Source organism: Fistularia commersonii, chromosome 2, assembly GCF_037954325.1.
Source record: "Fistularia commersonii isolate RoL2024-O1a breed Wild chromosome 2, RoL_Fcom_v1.0, whole genome shotgun sequence".
Taxonomy (NCBI): domain Eukaryota; kingdom Metazoa; phylum Chordata; class Actinopteri; order Syngnathiformes; family Fistulariidae; genus Fistularia; species Fistularia commersonii.
The window spans coordinates 13031269-13051998 of record NC_141285.1 but is presented as its reverse complement, the minus strand read 5'-3'; the positions used below and the strand labels follow the sequence as shown (position 1 = coordinate 13051998).

General features: G+C 39.2%; 1 protein-coding gene across 1 annotated transcript in view; it reads left to right on the top strand.

Annotated features, from left to right (window-relative positions):
• LOC147236402 (uncharacterized) overlaps window positions 1–20730 on the top strand; it is a 105857-nt gene that overhangs the window by 64885 nt on the left and 20242 nt on the right. Inside the window, 19 exon segments of the mRNA XM_086168166.1 lie at window positions 1953–1985; window positions 5931–5969; window positions 6073–6117; window positions 7385–7420; window positions 8186–8230; window positions 8883–8936; window positions 9416–9469; window positions 12237–12308; window positions 13525–13566; window positions 14538–14615; window positions 14970–15005; window positions 15207–15260; window positions 15437–15490; window positions 16236–16277; window positions 17538–17642; window positions 17835–17888; window positions 18198–18251; window positions 19748–19801; window positions 19943–19996. Of these exon segments, the coding sequence (XP_086024292.1) occupies window positions 1953–1985; window positions 5931–5969; window positions 6073–6117; window positions 7385–7420; window positions 8186–8230; window positions 8883–8936; window positions 9416–9469; window positions 12237–12308; window positions 13525–13566; window positions 14538–14615; window positions 14970–15005; window positions 15207–15260; window positions 15437–15490; window positions 16236–16277; window positions 17538–17642; window positions 17835–17888; window positions 18198–18251; window positions 19748–19801; window positions 19943–19996 (1005 nt within the window).

Below are 20730 nucleotides of genomic sequence, written 5' to 3'. Positions count from 1 at the left end.
AAGTTGCAAAGAGAAACTAACTTTATTTCATGTTTAGTTTTGGTTTTATTATTTACAGTTTTGTCCAACCTATGTACATTGGATCTGTCAGAAAATGGGCCAAAAACAGTTGTGTACACTGGAAGATGAAGTTGGTACAGGGGTTGTGTGGCCAGTATTAGTAAGGGATCACAATTTCCAATATTCTCAAGTCAAAGAACCAACTATGCTTTTAGAAAATGCATTTATTATATGTGTTGTGGAAGTTGCCACCATGCTGCCATGTCCAGCATATATTAGTCAATATTTTTATCTCTCTGTTGGCCACATTATAACTAAACTGTCATAACAAAGACTTCCACAAAAATTAGTGGAAAGGTAAAGTGTTATCCAAGGAAGCCAATATATTATTTCAGTGTGATGCTGAAAAGCACAATTCAAGAGTTTCCAACATGTATTTCTTTGTAACTGTCAAGTCCATTCTCAAATCTCGTTTTCATCAAAATTTAATTAATGCCCTGGAATCTACATAATGCCCTGTCAGCTAAATGTAAATGATCCTGTATAATTTAATGGAAGTTCCAAATTAGATCATGCATTTAATATCTCTGCATTTTGATGATATTCATCTGTGAGAAATGCTGTGGTAGGTCCATTAAAGGAGAGGCCAAATTTAATCCTAACTGGGTTCCTGAAATCCCAAGAGGTTTAAACAAGAAACCTTGGTTGTTTGTTATTGATGATGACGATGATGATGATGATGATGATGATGATGTTGCAAAGCAACCAGAGATAAAGAAAGATATGATTGTAGATGGATTTGTACTTTTACACTGTCCAATGATATACTCAATATGCAAATACTGATTTTGTGTGACCTTTTCAATGATTAAAAATGAGCCCACATGTTCCCAGAATTTAGATAGCATTCAAAAATTAATGTGTTTTCTTTAATCTTTATCTTGACGGACATCAGATGATTTAATAGTTTCCTACTCAAGCAAAGTTCCACCTCAGCGAGATCATCAAGGACTGGCGTATGATTTCAAAGTAGCCAAAGCAACCATTTGGCATCTGGTAGAGTGACAGGAATGAGTGAGGCATGGGCTCACATGAGCGTGTCACAAACATCAATGAGACAATATCAGAATGTCCTTTGGACCAGACTCTGTTTGAGGATGGTCTCAAACAGAACAGAGTTGATCCGAACCTTGTGTGTTGAACTGCCAGAAGGCACTGATGCAGATGTTCAGGACAGATACAAATCTTCTTGTTCTCCTTTTGGCTTTTCCCAGGCTTTTTCCAGGTCTGCAAAAGCGCAATATGGCTCCATTTAACCTTCTCTGTACTTCTTTATTAGGATTCTCAAAGCAAATTCTGCATTTGTAGTACTCTTTTGAGGCATAAGCCATACTGCTGTTCAAAAAAAGCTGACTTCTGCTCACAGTTTAGTTTCCACTACTCTTTCCTATTACTCCATTGTATGGTTCAACAACTTTATCCCTCTATAGTTACTTAAGTTCTGCACACCCCTTTAGTCTAAAAATAAAATCTTCTTAAAAATGGGCACCTTCACACTTTTTCATCATCGTCTCACTCTCTAAGATCCTGTGGAATAGTCTAATCAGAAACTCTGCAGCTGCCTTTCCTAAACACTTCCTCACCTCCACAGGTATATCATCAGGAAAAACTGCCTTTCCACTCTTCACCTTCTTCAATGCTTTCATCACTTCACTTTTACTGAAGACCACTTTGTGGTCTACAATAGTAACCTCCTCTACCCTTCCCTCTCTTTCCTCTGGTGTGTGTCTGTGCGTGCTTGTGTGTGTGTTGGTCTGTGTGTCTGTGTCCATGTACATATGTATATGCACAGTACATGCCCTGTATGGTTCATAAACCTTTACAAATCTGTTAACACTTTTATTTCTCTGTTTTTGTATAATTTGTCTATTGCGCATCTCTATGTCTTTTAGGGGGATGCTGGCCCTCCTGGTCCTCCCGGCCCTGTAAGTACAATGTAGTCGTAAAAGGGCACTTAAAATGTATTTATAGCCCATTAAAAGATAGTGTCAGTATTGGTTGTGATAAATAATTAAGTATCTTCCAAGGTTCCCTACCTCCCGTTTGAGTAAAGAGCTATGGCTGCCTTTTCACATTGAAGGGTTCTTTTGCTGATGGAACCATGCACATTGTGCAGCACTATAAACAAAATACTTCAAGCCTTGACATGTGTTTCTCATGGTATCATTTTATAAATGTCTATTGTTTTTTCTATGTTGTAGTTAAGTACATATAGTTCTCAGCCTCAAATTAGAGTTTATAAAGTTCATGTTTCTCAAAGAGAATGAAACTAGTTATGTCTAATGTTTCAGGAAAGACTTCCTGGTCTGTTTTTCATCTTACGAATCTTCTGATATACTGTATGATAGCCGACTGTAGCTGGGATATTTTATTGTTCCAAACAAATCAGGTAAAGAGCCGTTATATGATTTTTCTTACTCAAAAGAAGTACTCTAGACTGAAATAAATACTGATCTTTAAAAACTAGAAAGTGGGACAGGAAAAAGGTTTTTAGCCCACGGATCAAGAATCATGGGGTCTGATATTTAGCTGTGTCTATCTGGATCCTATTTCAATGATCTGCTACTGATTGAGCAACTGCAGCTCGGAAACAAAATTTAATGACTTTCCCTCTTACTCCCAGTTTTATATCTCGTTAGCAAGATGTTAATGTGAAAAGTAGCCATTTTTAATGACAGACTGAATACATAATTCTCTCATGCTGGTTTCACTGTTTTCTGTCTAAACAAGAGTGTTCACTTTCATAATACCAACATAGCAGTGTAGGATGTTTAAATGTCTGCTCAAAACACTGAGGTCTTGCTAGTATTTTTTTTCCCTAAATTTCCTTCCCAGAAGCTATATCACGGTATTTCTTGTCTTCACTGATGTGTACTGAGGTGTAGTTCACCCTGGATATGGTAGAATAGTGGTAAAAACAATTTTCATTTAAAAAAAATGACTGTTTGAATATTTATCACCAGTCTTTGGTTGCACTGTGTGGCAGATAATATTGTCAGTTAAGCGGTGATTTCCCTTACCCAGCAGAAGCAAAGGGTCAGATCATTACCCACCCATTATAAACTCTTCTTTTGCTCCTGTGTTTAAGTAACAGGGAAGAACAGTGGTTTTACAAGCATGCACTACCACCAGTTTCTCCAGTAGCATTCTTTTCAGCTCCAAGAAAATCATGCTTTTATCTGTCTCATTTTTACCTTATAATATCGTTTTATAATCCATTAAACTGAATCTTATAAGTTCTTTTCCAAATATTGTTGTATGCAGTACTTTACTGCTCATGTACAGGTTTCAGCAATTTAGGGTCTCCAATTGGCCTACTGCATTTTTTTGGACTGTGCAAGGAAACCCACACAGACATGGGGAGAATATCTAAGCTCAACAAAGAAAGGCTGTCTCTCAGAATCGAACCAGAGAACCTCTGGCAGTGACGCAGGAGCACTAACCACTGCACCACTGTACGGCCCCTCTTAATGGAATTTACCAAATTATAAAAGAATGACGATATTCATCAATCCATCTTCCCCTGCTTATCGGAGTCGGGTCGCAGGAGTAGGAGTCGGAGCAGTGAGGCCCAGACCTCTCTATCCCCTGCTACATAGTCCAGCTCCTTAGGGGGGACCCCAAGGCACTCCCAGGCCAGCCTTGAGGCATTATCTCTCCAGTGTGTCCTGGGTCTACCCTGTGGTCTCCTCCCAGATGGACATGCCCGGAATACCTCCCCTGGGAAGTGTCCAGGAGGCATCCTGACCAGATGCCCGAGCCACCTCATCTGACTCCTCTCTATGCAGAGGAGCCGAGGCTCTACTCAGAGCTCCCCCCCGGATGACTGAACTTCTCACCCTATTTCGAAGGGACAGTCTGGTCACCCTGTGGAGGAAACTCATTTCGGCCCCTTGTATCCCTAATCTTTTTTTTTTGGTGACTACCCCTAGCTTGTGACCATATATGAGGATGGGAACTTAGATCAACCTGGTAAATTGAGCACTTCCCCTTCTGGCTCAGCTCCCTTTCCACTACCACAGAGTGATACAGAGACCGCATTGCAGCAGACACTGCACTGATCCGCCGGTCAATCTCCCTCTCCATCCTTTCCTCACTCGTGAGCAATACCCCGAAATACTTGGGGCAGGACCTCTTCCCTGACCCAGAGTAGGCATTCCACCCATTTGCGGTTGAGCATCATGATCTCGGATTTGAAGGTGCTGATCCTCATCCCGGCCGCTTCACATTCGGCTGTGTACCATTCCAATGAGAGCTGGAGATCATGGCCTGATGGAGCCATCGTCTGCAAAAAGCAGAGACTTGATCCTGCAGCCACCAAACTGGATCCCCTCGATGCCCCGGCTGCGCCTAGAAATTCTGTCCATAAAAGTTATGAACAGAATCAGTGACAAAGGGTAGCCCTTGTGGAATCCAACTCCGGTTGGAAACGGGTCCAACTTACAACCAGCAATGCAGACCAAGCTCCAACACCGATCATCCCATATGATGGGTTTCTATATCCTATACTTCTGAAGCACTTCCCACAGGATTACCCGCAGGACATGGTTGAATGCCTTCTCCAAGTCCACAAAACACATGCAGACTGGTTGGGCAAACTCCCATGCCCCCTCGAGGACCCTACCAAGGATATAGAGCTGGTCCACTGTTCGCTGACCAGGACGAAAACCACACTTCTCCTGCTGGATCTGAGGTTAAATGACCCTGCTGACTCTCTTCTCCAGCACTGCTGAATAGACCTTACCAGGGAGGTTGAGGTGTGTGATGCCCCTGTAGTTGGACCATACCCTCCGTTCCTCCATTTTTAAAAAGGAGGATCATCACCCCGGTCTGCCAGTCCAGCAGCACTGTCCCCAACATCTACGCAATGTGACAGAGGCATGTCAGCCAGGACAGCCCAACAGCATCCAGATTCTTGAGGAACCCAGGGCGGACCTCATCAACTCCCACTACTGAAGAGCTTTCTGACTGCTTCAGCAACTTCAGCAACTTCTTACGGCGGCAGCTCCACTCTTCCGCCTCGACAATGGAAGCATGAAACGTCACTCATTCAGACTCAATGTCTCCCGCCTCCCTCAGGACATGTTGTTATCTGCCGGAGGTGGGAGTTGAAACTACTTCTAACAGGGGACTCTGCTGGACGTTCTTAGCAGACCCTCACATTACGTTTGGGTCTGCCAGGTCTGACCAGCAATCAACATGCCCACACCTGCTGCCAAGCCCCGCCCCTGGGTCGCACTCCGGGGGGGAGCCCGGGGGCCTGGTGACCCGCATCCCGGCAAGGGAAAACTGAATCCAATGATTGTCTTCTTCATGGGAGGTCTTCTGAACCGCACTTTGTGTGGTCCCTCACCTAGGACCTGTTTGCCTTGGGTGACCCTTCCAGGGGCTTAAAGCCCCTGACAACATAGCTCCAAGGATTACTGGGATACCAAACCCCTCCACCACGGTAAGGTGGAAGCTCACGGAGGGGAGAAAGAGGATATGATAAAAAATAAATTGCACTGAATTAATTTAGATTTATCAGGAATCGGAAATTCTTCAATTGCCAATTAGTTTTCACATACGAGGAATTTCCTTTGTTTTAGCAGTGCTTAGCTGACAAATGGAATAACCATAAAAAGTCCAATTAGAACTAGAGTAACAGGTACTGCAAGGGAACAAGGAGTGCAAAGTGCTGCAAAGAGAGGAGGGGTCAAAACAGTGTCAGTGGAGGTTCCAGGCCTTATTGGTGAGGCAGGCTGCAGGGGGGAAGAAACCGTTTTTTGTGGCAAGAGGTTTTGGTCCTGAAGGACCGCCGGACAGGGAGCTGTTCAAACTGTGCATACAGTTAAAGAACATTTTGTCCATGTGTTTTGCAATACTTCTAGGTGATGACAGCGCAAGGATTAAGACTGTTTCCTGGAACTGTAAGCAGCTTTTTATGTAATGTTTACATTCCACCTTCAGATGACATTGAATGTTATCGGCAGCTGAATCACACTGGGTTTTTTTCTTTCTCTTGTGTTTGAGGATGAAATGTTGGCAAAAACACACAAAGGAGAAAAGGGCGATCAGGTAACCATTTTCATTATTATTTTTATGTTGGTTCCCATTAAACTGACATTATATTTAGATGGACCAAGTTAACATCATATACTGCTCAGATGTAGAAATAGGAGAGAGGAACACAAGTTGCATATGATTGTCAATTAGACATCAAAACGAGAAATTGTTATTTGTTGTTATTTAAGGACAGTTGAATCCAAAAACTGCAGATCAACTGGCGACCAATACAAAAATACACAGGGCCCGACCACAAACAGTTTCTGGGTTTCACGAATAAAACTGAAAATAAATGAGTACCAGTTGTCCATCAGAGTAGCTCAACAGTTCTGGGATAGTTATAAATGCCTACCTACCACAATTGCTAGGTCTTTGAAGAATTGAGATTATTGGTAACTCAATCAATGAGTGTATGAGCCACTTCAGCCATTTAGCATCCTTGGATCTAATCTAGGGAATTCATTTTACCTCTCTAAAATGGAGTGAGAATGTGCTGAAGCAGAAACAGATGTTTCAGAGATGGTTTAAATAATGTGTGAGAATAACCTGTTGAATTTGCGTTGTTTTGGCAGGTCAACCCAATCAGTTAGCAATGGATATATACACTGTTTTATGGTTTTAAACTATGTACATTGAGAAATGGGTAGAAATACAAAACAATTAAAGAAAGCAAATTCTTTACATCGTATAAGTAAGGCTGTCTAGTCCTTTTTTTTTTTTTTTCATTTTCATGCACACGGATTTTGCTAGAATTTGATATCCCTACTGCTCGGAATGTTTCGACATACTACCATTCCTGTGTTATTAAGACCTTTGTTTTTTATTATACTTCTTGTGACTCATCCTGAATATAGTCTTGTTATTTGCTTCATCTGCAAAAGAGAATTTAATTTGCCTGTGTGAATATTAATGTTATACTGTATATCATATACTGATTGTTTTGTAAAGGCAAATTTTAGGATCAAAAAGTTATCTGTCCCTTCTGACAGCATTGCAATGTAACTACAGTCATGGTCAAAAGTTTTGAGTGACACTTTTACAAAGTCTGTTCCTTCAGGGTTTTTTAGGTGTTTGCCAGATGTTTCTATGGTTGTGTCATTCTCAAAACTTTTGGCAATGACTGTATTCTATGTCCTCAACATTTAAATGTCCTTTGTGAGCACTTCCTTAATTACCATCACAGTCTGCATATGAATGGTACTAAATTACCATTCTTTTGCAAGTATTTTCCGTATGATGTGAGAGTTTTCAGTTGGCTCCGTTTCCTTTCATTTAACAGGGTGAAAATGGAATTCAAGGACCTCAAGGCCTCAAGGTGAAGTTGGAAGTTTGCATTTACACCAACAGTTTATAAAATTGATAATCATATGTTGTCCTTCATGCCAAGTACGGTAAATATATATTCATGCTTGTCAAATCTTTGTTATTGTAAAAGAAAAGGCTCTATGAGTCTTTGTACTTCAACATTAAATCCATTAGAGCAATAGCAAGACAGTCTACTTCCTTTGTATATAGAAACCCATGCAGCAACACCATGTGCCGCATACACCTATTTAAGATTTTATTCTGAGGTACGAACAAAGCCTGTCTTAGCAGCAGGTCTAATTAACTGCAGTCAAATAAAGAAATTAAATTTTAAAGTGTCTTGGAGATGATGTATCAGTTTTCTCCTTTTTCTTTTTTTTTAATATCCATTACTTTTCTGTACTAATTTTCCTGGACATAGCTTCGAACAAATATCGGAGCAAGTCCTATCTGACATCTACTACTACAGTCTACTGCCTGTTTTTTTTGTGTATGGAAGGACATCAGGGTAGACAAAAAGAACCCATAAATGCATGGGAAATGAGATGTATCTAGCCATATTTAGCCCCAAATCCTATTACCATGATGTCAGACTTCAAAATGTGTATTTATGTACAGTATATAGCACTACCGCCAAGAATAAAAAATGTTTTTGCAGGAACCTACTTGCAGAGAATTGCTAAATATTTTAAGTTGACCTTGCATAATGTATGTTTAATAGGGAAAAAAATTCAGATTGATTTCTTTATTTTTCTCCCCCTTGTCCTACAAATAGGGAAATACAGGCTTACCTGGACTAAAGGGAGAACAAGGACCAGAGGTGAGCCCTGTGCTTATCTCATCACCTGTTTCTCAAGTAGAGGATAAAACTGGAAATTAAAATACCGAATGAATATAAACATATGGAAGACAATACCCAGATATTATTAATGTGTATATATAATTAATTAGAATATATATATACATATATATATATAAATTAATATAATTTATTGTTTTAACATACAATAGAAACATATCCATAGGAACATATCCACATACCTTGGAAGAAGTATATGTACAGTTTTAAACACAGCCTAATGAAAACAGTTTCATTTTCATGGGATTATGCTGAGTATATTGTTCATCTGTGTATATAGAAAATCTAATGAGCTGGAAAGGTTTGTAGATAAACTTACCTATTCAAAAAATCATTTTGAGCATATAAGCTCTCATCTGAAATAGCCTGTGGATGCAAAGCTACTGATGCTTACGCACAATGACGTTCTCGGGGTACATACAGTGTACTGTATGTCAAGAAACTATCCATGAATCAATTAAAAGGCAGCAGAGGCAGCCCTTGAGCAACCCTGATATTTGAAATTCTCTTGAAAAAAATGTCTGAGACACAAAACCCCAAACCTTTGCAGTTGTGACATCAAAAGAGGGTGGGAAATATCCCAAAAGTAAAAGTTTTCCTTTGTGTTTGCCAGGGCAAACAAGGCCTGCCTGGACCTACCGGCCTCCCAGGACTCCCAGGCGAGCCAGTAAGTTTAATGGAAGTAACACTTCATGTCAAGCCTTGCCGACTTTCATGGCGTTATCTGTCACCTTGCCATATCCTCAGGCTGAGCATGCCGCAATGAAGGACAGAGATAAACAGATAAGCCTCAACTAGCAGGGACACAGAGGTTGTCATCAGAAAAGTGCGGGATTTTTACACAGGCGATCGGTAATCAAATTTAAAAATTAATTTGTGGAAAGAGGCAAATCTAAGCTCTTTATGCCAAGAATTGAGGCAGAGGCTCAATCTGTTCTCCACACCTGCTTTGGTAATGAGCATCTGTCTTTATTCAAAAGCAGGGAGGGAAAAAGAGACATTTCATAAATCCTAGCAAAGAGAAATTATGTTGAAACATGGCAGCCCACCTAAGCACCCAGTGAAGCAATGAGGAGGAGGAGATAAATGTGGGCAAGGATATGAAGGCCTGATGATAGATGTGTCTCTTTTTACTTCTGTTTACAGGGCTTGCCAGGGGAGCCAGGGGTGCCTGGGAGAGATGGACTGAAAGGAGAAAAGGTAGTGAAACTTCAAATTAAGTTTTCATCTCCGGAAAAATATAAAGCTCAAATTTTTTTATCACATGTTAAACATGCCAGACACTGTTCTGATTACTTACCTTGCTCCCCAACCCGTGTGCCATATTTTATCATCTTGCAACTTTGTGCTCGCTGTGTGTTCGAAGCCTCTAACTCTGCTGTTTGCACAATGGTATATTCCTTTAGTTGGACTTGTTCCAAGTACTGTGCTGAAAGTGACAAAGTGGTAAAGTGTATGCTTGACATGCATGCTTGATGGGGTGCGTCACCTGTCAAAATAAATGAAGCTTCATGCTCAACTCTCAGCCCACTGCAGTCATTCAGTCACTGTCCTGGGCTGAGTCTGTGCATCCATTCAAATCTTAGTGTTATCACTCTTTTCTGCACTAATGTTAACTTTGATCTCACAACTGCATTTTATTATATATTTATAGCTAAGTACACAAGAAAGTCCAGATAGAGACATAAAATGCAGTGACATGTAAAATTATGTATCTGAAATATGTAGGTAACGGTAAATCCATGCGTTGTGAACATATATAAAAAGTATGTTACTATGTAAATTTTGTCTTAAAAAAATGACATAGCAACATACTATATAAACTGTATCTTGAAAATGTGCTACTTAAAATCAAATATCAGCCTCCATCCATAAATGTATGTATGCACAGTTTTAAAATATGAAAATATAAACATTTCATATTTATATGACACTCATTGATATTTTACTCTTCAAATATCAAGAAGTGTTTGGAACTCGGTACATAAGCCCTAAACCCCATTTTGTTTATTGGGATGAAAATAATTAATTATTAGACAACACCGATATTGTGCTTTCACCTTGCAAGTGCTACAACATTTCTCCTATTTCCAGACACAGCTGTGGCATTACAAGATGGGACTAAGATATTAGAATAAACATTTTTAAAGTCAGTGTATCCATTATCTACGACATATCCTACTTAGGGTAAACTCTGAACTGGTCACCAGTCAATTGCAGGGCCACATATGGAGAGAAACAACCATTCACTCTCACATTTACACATCTGCGGTTGGATGCTGGAGCCAATCCCAGCTGACAATGTTTGGGAGGCAGGGTCCACCCCAGACTGCTCACCAGTTAATCATAGGGTCTCATTGAGGCAAACAACCATTCACACATCTGGGCAATCGTTTCAATTTATTCCAATTAATCTCCTGAATGTTTTTGGGAAGAAACCCACGCAGACACCAGGAGAACATGCAAACTATCCTGTGGGAATTGAACCAGGGTCCTTCATGCTTTGAGGCCAAGGCATTAACCACCATGTTGATCCTTCTAACAACTTATTACTTAAAAAGAGGGCACTGCCGAGCTCTGATTAAATTTGGTTAATGCAAAAGGCATTGCACCAAATAACTTGTTTTCAAAACTAGGAACAGTCTAACCTAGTTACGGACAGTCAATTCATGTAGTTTCAAATATTTTTTTTTCTGAAAATGTAAATCAGATCATGTGTCCTCCTTGGATTGTGGAATTTGTTTAACAACAAACCCCTGGTTTGTATTGGAGACCTTCAAAGTTCCTAACATGAGATGTGCAGAAAATGATAATGTTATGATAATGATAATTGATACAGAAAATGTATCAATCATGTTGCCGTGATTACATAAGAACATTTCTTTGTCTCATAAACCATGACCAAGATCACCATCACTGTATTTTGAACTTGGAAATACAACCAGAAACATTGTGACAGTCTTCCAGAAGCATACACCTTGGTCAATTTCACCACCTATTCTAGGACAGAGAACTTGGTCAATGATAATACCATATCAAAGTTGAGTGAGTCACATAAATCAAGCATTTGCGGCAAAATTGAGTTCGAGAATAGTGCATTCATCATCTGTCTTCATATATCATCCGGTCTTGGAAGAGCAATTTGAGCTTATTTATGTAAATACTAAACAAATAATCTTAAATTTTAGTGTTTTAGTATATAAACTATCAATATTTGCCATTGATTAGTAGTTTTATTAATGTTGCTTCTTGTAGATCCACATACAATGTTTTATATACATTGATTTTTATTCATTGCTGGAATTCCAGAGGGAAGAGACGTATCGTATTCATGGATTATACAAAATACCTAATTTCCTGTAAATCAAATTCCAAATGATAGCTGGTTCAGCTCAATTTCTAACTCCGGTGGTTCATTTGTTATCAGGAGGAGCATGTAGATGTTGTACCGTACACTATTGTGATACACACTCACAGGCAATTGTAGACTGATGGACTGATGGAATTTTCATTTTATTTGTATCTGATTTTTGGGGGAAGAAATGAATGTTGAGCAGCAGCACAGGAGTGTAATTCACACATATTGGGGTATTTTCCTCATTCCAATGGTTAATGGCTTTTCATAATAAGATGAAATAAAATTCAGGAACGCATTCAAGTGTGTGAATCGAAAGTCAGGGCATGTTTCTTGTTTTTCTTTTTTTTTTGTTCCTTCTTTTCTCTCCTTTATCACTGTCCACCACTGTCTCTTCCCTGTGGACAACTGTTTCCAACATACATACAGTACATCTGGTGACATTTGATGCTTTTGTAAGGATACTCTCTGGCATAATAGATGTCACCTCTAATGAACCAGGTCACTGTTGTTTATATCCAGTTATACAGAAAATCATCTGTAAGTAGAATAGGAGTAGGCTGCATCAGGGAAATTCCACTGTCATATCTGTGTTGAAAATCTTTTTTACAGGGAGACTCTGAAGGTTTGATGGGGCCTCCAGGGCCTAAGGGTGAACCTGGAGAGCCTGGAGGTGGATTTGCAGTGAGTATAAAATACACACTTTGCACACATATCATCCGTGCACAGTTGCACCTGCAGCAGGCTGACTAAGACAATCCAGCTCCTCTAGGTACATAGCTGCAAGGACATTAATGGCAATGCAGTGCCATTAAGTTATCCAACATTGGATAACCCTAGCCTGGGTAATCATCTATCCTACCATTTTGTAAATTATAGCTGGTGAACTGCTCTCTTTTATGGACTTGGCTATGCATATAAAAATGTTCATTATACCTTCATCACAAAGGTGATGCCTGTGTGGCCAAAGCATCCCGTTTGACAGCTCACAACCCTCAATCAACTAGTGGTCTATAGCGCTAGACAATCATGTTTATTCGTGAGTGAAAATACTTAAGTGAACACTAAGCCTGACTGTTGACCTCATCAAGTGAAGAACTGTGTGTTTATCTGCGCAGAATAATAATGGAAAATATTAATTGAGGTTGAAGTGTGTAACCCTTAAATGTAGTAAGTGGAGAACCTTGAACACTAGACCATGTTGCAGCTGTGTGAATTTGTGTATGTGTGTGAGTGTGTATGTGTGTGTGCGTGTCCATGCATTTGTGTATATCACTATATTGACTTGAGTCTTCATGAACAATGAGTTATTCTCCCTTTGATATATTTAACTTTGATTCTTTTCATACATTTCTAATTAAACTTTGCTCTATCCTCAAATAAAAATGTTTAGGGCTATATGTAAATTACATAATGCACAATGTATGACCATTAGCATAGAAGAAAATGCTTGTAATGGATGAAATTATTTGTCTGAAAGTTCTACATTTCCCAAACTTCTGTTTTATGATTGGATGAACAGATAGATTTCTCCCTAAAGCTATAGAATTGCTGTAAAGCTAATTTATACTGTGCAAGTCAGGGTTTGCAGCACTAATATATTCCAGCTGCAGGAATCAATGTCTAATCTGAACTCTACTGTAAATAACGTGTACTGTAGCTTCACATCTAGTCTAGGTTTTATCCTTGCTGAAAGAATATTCGCCTGTATATAGAAACCCCCAGAAGTACTGTAGTTTTGAATACAATTTCATATGCTGCCTTAACTGTTCATGGACACAATATTCCTGTTTAAATTCTAGCACTTGAACGAACAGCATTTTCGTGAAGCACCTCAGCTCTCAAAGTGAATTGCTGATGAAGGGACTACTTATGTATTCCTCTTCTTGTTGTTTTGCAGGGTGATGGGCTTCCTTTATCCAGAGGATCCCGTGGGCCAAAGGTAGGAAATCATTGTGCTAGTAGAGTCAAGTCAGATTTTATTTATATAGCTCCAATTCACAACAGACTTCTTGTGACGTTTCACATGTAGAGTAGGTCAAGACCCCACTCTTTAAATTTATTAACAGAGACCCAGCATTCCCCCATCAGTTAACTCTTGGAAACAGTGGCAAGGAAAAGCTTTTTATCAGGCAGAAACCTCGGACATATTCACGCTCAATGTGGGCAGACCTCTGCCTCAACAACTTAGGGTGGAGCATTTTTCAACACTTCTGGTCTCAGTACTCATTACCTTTAGATTAATTATTAATATTTGTTTGAACAATATTTTACCAACACAAAGAATTTCTAAAATCAAATATATTTTACCTATCACAATTGCTTTGAAGTTCACACGTCATCTAAAAATCAGATTGGGACTATAAGGTTCTCAGTTATTACACTGCAGTGGTTTGAAGATTTAAACAAGGAATCAAAAATGAGGCTCCAATATCTAGTAACTATGATGTTTTTAATAATAATGTCTCCTTTATTAATCCCCGTGGGGAAATTCGTTCTCTGCAATTAGCCCATCGTGGATGAGCAGTAGGCAGGCCGTCCACCGGCACCAGGGGAGCAGTTACGGGTTCAGCGTCTTGCTCCACAACACTTCAACACACTAGGAAAGAGCCAGGGATGTTTAGTTCCAGAGACGATTACTCTACCGCCTGCGCCACGCAGCCCCCATTCTCCTAGAAATAAATTAAAATACAGTATTGCATGGTGTTTAAATACAATTAAGAAGGGCTATATGTACGGCATGCACCATTTGTCTTGACTTTATCTGGATTGCTTATCCTTGAAACTATCACATAACTATAAAGGAAAAATAAGGTCTCACAGAGTCTGAATACCAAATGATAATACAATTCAGACTCCTTTCATAAGGTACCGATTCACTGTGTTTGAAAGCTTTCTGAATGCTTTTGTTAGGGGGAGAGGGGTGTTCCAGGACTGCCCGGAGATCACGGGGAGAAAGGTGAACCTGGCGAGAGTATTATGGGCATGCCTGTGAGTATGACATATTGACTGATGTGTTTATCCCAGAGTTAAGATAGCTTTAAATTCCCATATCATTGAGGTACCATAGTTAGGAATATATAACACCCTATATTATCAATGTTAATAATTTCTCTGTGAAAGAAATATGTTGATCACTACTATGGGGTGCTGCTGTGTTGCACTTGGCATATCTCATAAAAATATGTTAGTTTGAACTTCGCAGATTGGATTGTTAGTCTGTCTTCATTTTCAAAAAACTGTATTTATGGAGACAGAAGCAGTAGGGCAAGAGGTGTCTAATGCAGCTCCTTTATTGGTGCCTGACTGCAGATGGTGTAAACAAAGTGTGTTATCTGTTCTTAGGGCCCTATGGGACCCCCAGGAAAGCCAGGAATTGAGGTTTGTGCAGAATCGTCTGAATCCATATCAAACAAACAAGTCCACAATAATTGTAACAGATTTCCAGGTCACTGATGCTGCACCCTGTGGTGTTGCAATCAGTTCAGATTCTAAATACCTCGTTTTAATGTTTGCAAAATGTTACTGAGATGTATGAAACAAGTCTGTGACAATCATCAAAGTTTCTGGGAATGTTTTCAGGGCTCTCGCGGAGCCCCTGGTTTATCGGGCCCTCCTGGAGCTACAGGTAGGGAGGTGAGTTAAAGGACTTTTTTACTTCAATACTTATTTGCTCCTTCTCACAACTTAAGATAAAAATAGCATAAATAAATGTCAGGTGCACACTGTGGACGGGAAAAACTTATGGACAAATAAAATAAATTTTTCCCACCAAGGATGATTGATTACTTTTTACTTTGTCCCTTTTTAAGGGACCCCCAGGTAAACCAGGCCCCCCAGGCCCTGCGGGGCCCCCTGGTGAACACGTAAGTAAACCTACTGCCTTCTGCATTTCAGTAATTTATTGATCAGAGAGAAGCTTAGGTTTTTAGCTAATTAGCTCATCATGTAACTTACCAGCATTTCTTTCAGACAAATGTGCCAGTGTGTAGAAAAATGGCAGCACACTGACAGCACACTCTTTTTTTTTCATGTCTCTGTATTTCTGTGTTTGTCAGTGTTCTTGCTCTTCAAGCAAGCAACATCAACATAGTTAAAAGTAAAATCTGAGGCCGGCTGGTGCTTTGGCATCTTTATAAGTCAGTCTTTTAATCTTGTTTTTATTTTACAATTTTGTAAAGACATAGCGAAACTTATTTAGAGTCAATTTTGTGTTTTGTTTTGTTTTTTTTTTATTATTGGTTTGTTTGATTGTGGATTTTCATTATAATAATCTATGACTCAAAACCTCTGTCTCAAACCCTCAGTGTTTTGAAAATTCGAGGAAATGTTATGAATCCTCCTGAAATAGCACAGCTAAACGTTTTCTCAAGTTATCAAATTCAGAAAACCCTATTTGTCCCCTGGGAGCAATTTCAAAGTAAATTACGTTATCATGAAGCGGAGAGGATTAAAACCAAAAATGATACATACAAATAAAGATTTATTTTAACAATTTGGGGAAAATTATATTCTATTGGGGTATGTGAAGTGCTCATATTAACTTAAATTTGAAATTTTAGAAAATGCACCTTGAATATCACTGTTGATTGTCCTGTCCTGTTTTAACAGACTGCCATGCCATTAGTTGGAGATATGGGCGCTATACTTAAGGTAGTTCAGTTCACTGTTTATGATAACAGTTTTTCTGAAACAACACCACAGAAAAGGTTTCCTTGGTTATTATTTAAGCATGATCAATGTTTGTCTATTTGAAAGGTTACAACAATACTACTAGATAGATTCCATCAATATAAAAGGCCAATAAAACCCCTTGAGTGCCTCCATCAGGTTGTCAGTGTGAGAAGAAGTTCATACTCACTCAGTTATTTCCCTTTCCCAATTTGAAATATATGAAAATATTTATCAAAAGAATGTTCACTGGAATGGAAAGCAGAAATTAGACCTCAACAATATACTAAAATGAACTGAAAATATAACATTTATAAAAGATCTTGTCGCTGATACTATGCAACAATTTCCCTCTCAACCATAAAAAGAAAGTACCAGCTCCACTCAACTCAGACAGTATTCCAAAGATTTAACTTCCTTTAAATTTGAGCATGAAAATAGGCTTCTAAAGCCTTGTGCTAGTATTTGCTAAATCCAGAATCTCCTTTTCGTAGAGCTGTTGTAAAATACCTCATTGCTTCTCGTGTGGCTGCTGACGTCCTTGTTTGGAGTATTCATTTAATAGCCTAATATATCAAACACTTTCTCTTTAATTCCTTCAAAGCTTCAACACTTTACTATACCGCAACCTCTAGGACAGCAATTAGCTAAAGATTTTTTTTCAATCATTAAAAACTGACAGTACATTTAATGCCTGCAGATTAATATCAATTGATTATATTCCACATGATAGCCCTCTTGCAGTCCTCACCAGAGCTGCTCAGCAGCTCAATACTGTATTAACTCAGACATTGTATTATGGTTATATGTATGCTGAAAAATAGAGGATGTAAAAATGGAGAAAAATAGAGGAAATTTGTTGACTGGGAAAGAATTATATTTGGGAAACATTCTTTAAGGTTTTAGACTGATTCTAAGAACCCCTGCAAGCCTTAACATTTTCTCCTGCAAGTTGCAGTTTCTATATGACTGGATTGGGGAAAATGATATTTAAGATTCTCACCTAAATGTCACAGTCAATGAGTATGACAAAGTTCACTACTCACCTAGATGAGAGACACTGTTGGTGGGTTCACATTATTTCTGCTCTGAAGACATTTAGAGAACACTTTGTGTCACTTGGGGTCTTGTCCTCCACCCAGGAGAGGTGACATAATAAAGGGCAAAAATGCAGTGCTCCAGCTCTTGATGAAATCTTATCTGTGTCACTACTTTTGCTTCCTGCCTTGCCTGCACTGGCAGAATGCCTGCAGTACGTGCCAGATGAGAGTGACAGGGCTGCCTGGGCAGAAGGGAGAGAAAGGATCCCTTGGACTGCAAGGAATAGATGGGATGGTAGGAGAAAAGGTAAATATATCAATTGGCAGGGACATTTGGAGACGACCCTGCTAATAATCTAATAGTCTAATAGACTGTTGCTCAGCATTCCGTAAAAATCTCTCTCTCTCCTATATATATTTACATATTATTCTCTACCTGCATATAAAATGTGGCCTTCTTGTGTTCTTGCCCTCAAATGTGCGTAATATTTATTTACAGGGCGATCCAGGTATAAGAGGCCCAATGGGTAATCCTGGGAAAGAGGGCCCAAAGGTATTCACTGAAATATCCGCTTGTAATTTTTTATTTAATATTTGTAACATTAAAAGATTGATGTCGAACAAAATCTTTTCATTGAGAATAGTTATCATTCTGTCTAAATAGCTCAGCTCGATGTACTTGCTGTAGAAGTTGTTGCTATGGAAACAGTGTTATACCATTGTGAAGCAGCAGTCGCGGTTTCAGTCCATGTGCTGCAAGAGAAAAAAAAACATTTTGGAGTTTATTTATTTAGATGCTAGTTTACAGTGCTTTTATATCTGATGAAAATCTTTTTCCTTTCTTGTTTGTTTCTTCTTGCAGGGAGTGAAGGGGGAAAGAGGCTTTCCTGGCCCAACAGGAGATAAGGGTGATGAGGTGAGTTAAAAGAGAATTAATAAACAAAACAAAGTTTTAAGTGAGCATGCCAAAATCCTGAGAGCTGTTTTTTTTTTTAATCAAAATGTCTATCCCATCCTAAATCCTCTTTAAATCAGTCCATAATGCTTCAAATATGCTAATCCTTCATCTGTGTTAATCAAATAAATTGCAAGATCAAAGACTTGAGAAGCATTACCTAGAAAGATTTCTAGCAAGTCACTACACTGGTTGGATTTTACAACTGGTACTGCCTCATTAAAAGCATTCTTGTAAGTAACTTTATTTTTGAACCTTTTAATATACAAGTATTAAGAAGGTATGCCGATACTCAATGCGCCGACATCAGTTGAAGCTCTATGAAAATTTCGGAGATTATTTTATAAGAATTTTAAAAGAAGATTAGAATTTTAAAAAGCACTGGAGAAATTGGCAGTGCTTGGAAAAGAGTCTTTAAAAATAAAACACCTTGGTTTGCCGTGCTTTGGAATTCGGAGATGAGCAGCATCACTTAACTAATTCTTATTGGGGACCTTTCATGGTTTATCTCAAGAGTTTTCATCTTTTTGTGATAACTACCTGTTTTAATGTGTGAATAATAGCATTCAAAGTCACAGTCTTCATTAACTGTTCTTTTTATCACCAGTTAAAATCTGGCTTACTACATTTTTTGTCTTGACATGTAAAACTGCTGTTGTTTGCTGAACCCTTGAAAAGCAAGACATTACATATTGATTAACCTAATTGTTTACATTGTGGTGCAATGAAGAAAGATGGCAGAGCCGTTGACGAGTTCAAACTTTATCCCTGAAACACCTAAAACCAACAATGAATTTCTTTAGACCAAAATGCCTAGGACCTAAACCACGCCCCAGTCCCGTTAGGAGCAAGCCCCCACCCCTGAAAACCCAGAAGGGAGACCTGAAAACAAAAGTAGTCTCTCAAGGAAGGCTTGAACAGCCTGCCACAGTGACTCTCAAGAGGGGCTTGACTCTTTTTACTCTGGAGTTGCCCCCAGTGAGAGGCGCCGGGAGTGTGTGGGCATATTTGTCACACTTTGTCTCGACGCCTGTATATTGGGGTTCAACCTGGTGGACAAGAGGGTAGCTGCCCTCCGCCTTTAGGTGGGGGGACAGGTTCTGAGTGTTGTTTGTGGCTATGCACCCAACAACAGGTTACCCACCCTTCTTGGGGTCCCTCAAGGGGCTGCTAGAGAGGGTTCCGACCGGGGACTCCCATCAATGCTCACCTAGGCAATGACAGTGCAACTTGGAAGGGCATGATTGGGAGGAACCCCCCCCCCCGTGAGTGGTGTCTTGTTATTGGACTTCTGTGCTCATCACAGATTGTCCATAGCAAACACCATGTTAAGGAATAAAGGAGTCCATAAGTGCACTGGCACCAACACACTTTAGGCCACAGTTGACTATGAATATGCTGATATTGTTATTTGGACAATCATAATATCAACAATATTATTGTTATGACTATTTCAGGGGCCTCCAGGAGTACCAGGGCTTCCAGGTGTGACAGGTCGCACAGGTGCCCCGGTAAGAAGCATGGAACAAATCTAACCTGATATACACTACAATAAAAAACTCCATAGTTTGAGAAAAAAAAAATATAATGATAAATTAGTTTTTAAATTAAAAATGTGCATATTTACAACTAAATGTTCATTCTGTTTGCAGGGGCTTATAGGTAGACCTGGTTCATTGGGGTCAGCCGGAAGTAAAGGAGAAAAAGTTAGGTGTTTTATTTTTCTTATTCTATAATGTGTGATTTTCTTTGCACAGGAAAATTTGTAGAACAATACCAATAAGTTTTCTAATGTACAGATGGTACACAATACAGATGGTCCTCACTTAACGACATACTCGGTTAACGACGACTCAGAGTCACAATGGGCTTTGGGATGCTATTAAAATACACGCGGAATGCACTTGCAGCAGTGTTGTGTGTGAGTACGTATTGTGCACGCTTACCCGTGCTTATATTGGCCTATATTCATGCAAATATAAACATTATAGGAAAAGGAAAGGTAAAATATCACAGAACAAATGGCTGATATGTATGCAAATACTGCAAATTCCGTACCTTAACGGAAACCTCAACAACAAAATCGCTTAATAACGGATCCCTTGGGATGTAACCCCGCCATGAAGTGAGGACCACCTGTATTAGTTATGACTGAAGTTTGCTCCCTCCATCCCAGAGTGTCTCAATATTGAATCAGTATAATTAAAATGCTTCCGTTGTTACTTGAAATTTGCTCCTTGTACATTAGAATAAAACTTTTTTCTTCATCAATACCTAACAACTTATATTGGGGTTATGTCTCCGTACATCCCATTCTCATAAACACAATATTCAAGCTGCACCTTCTGGATGTTACTCCAAATCGAATGTAAATGTTCACCTGGAAACAAGTTCAATTTCATTTTACTTTGGCAATTACGACGGAAACCTCTTATTACAG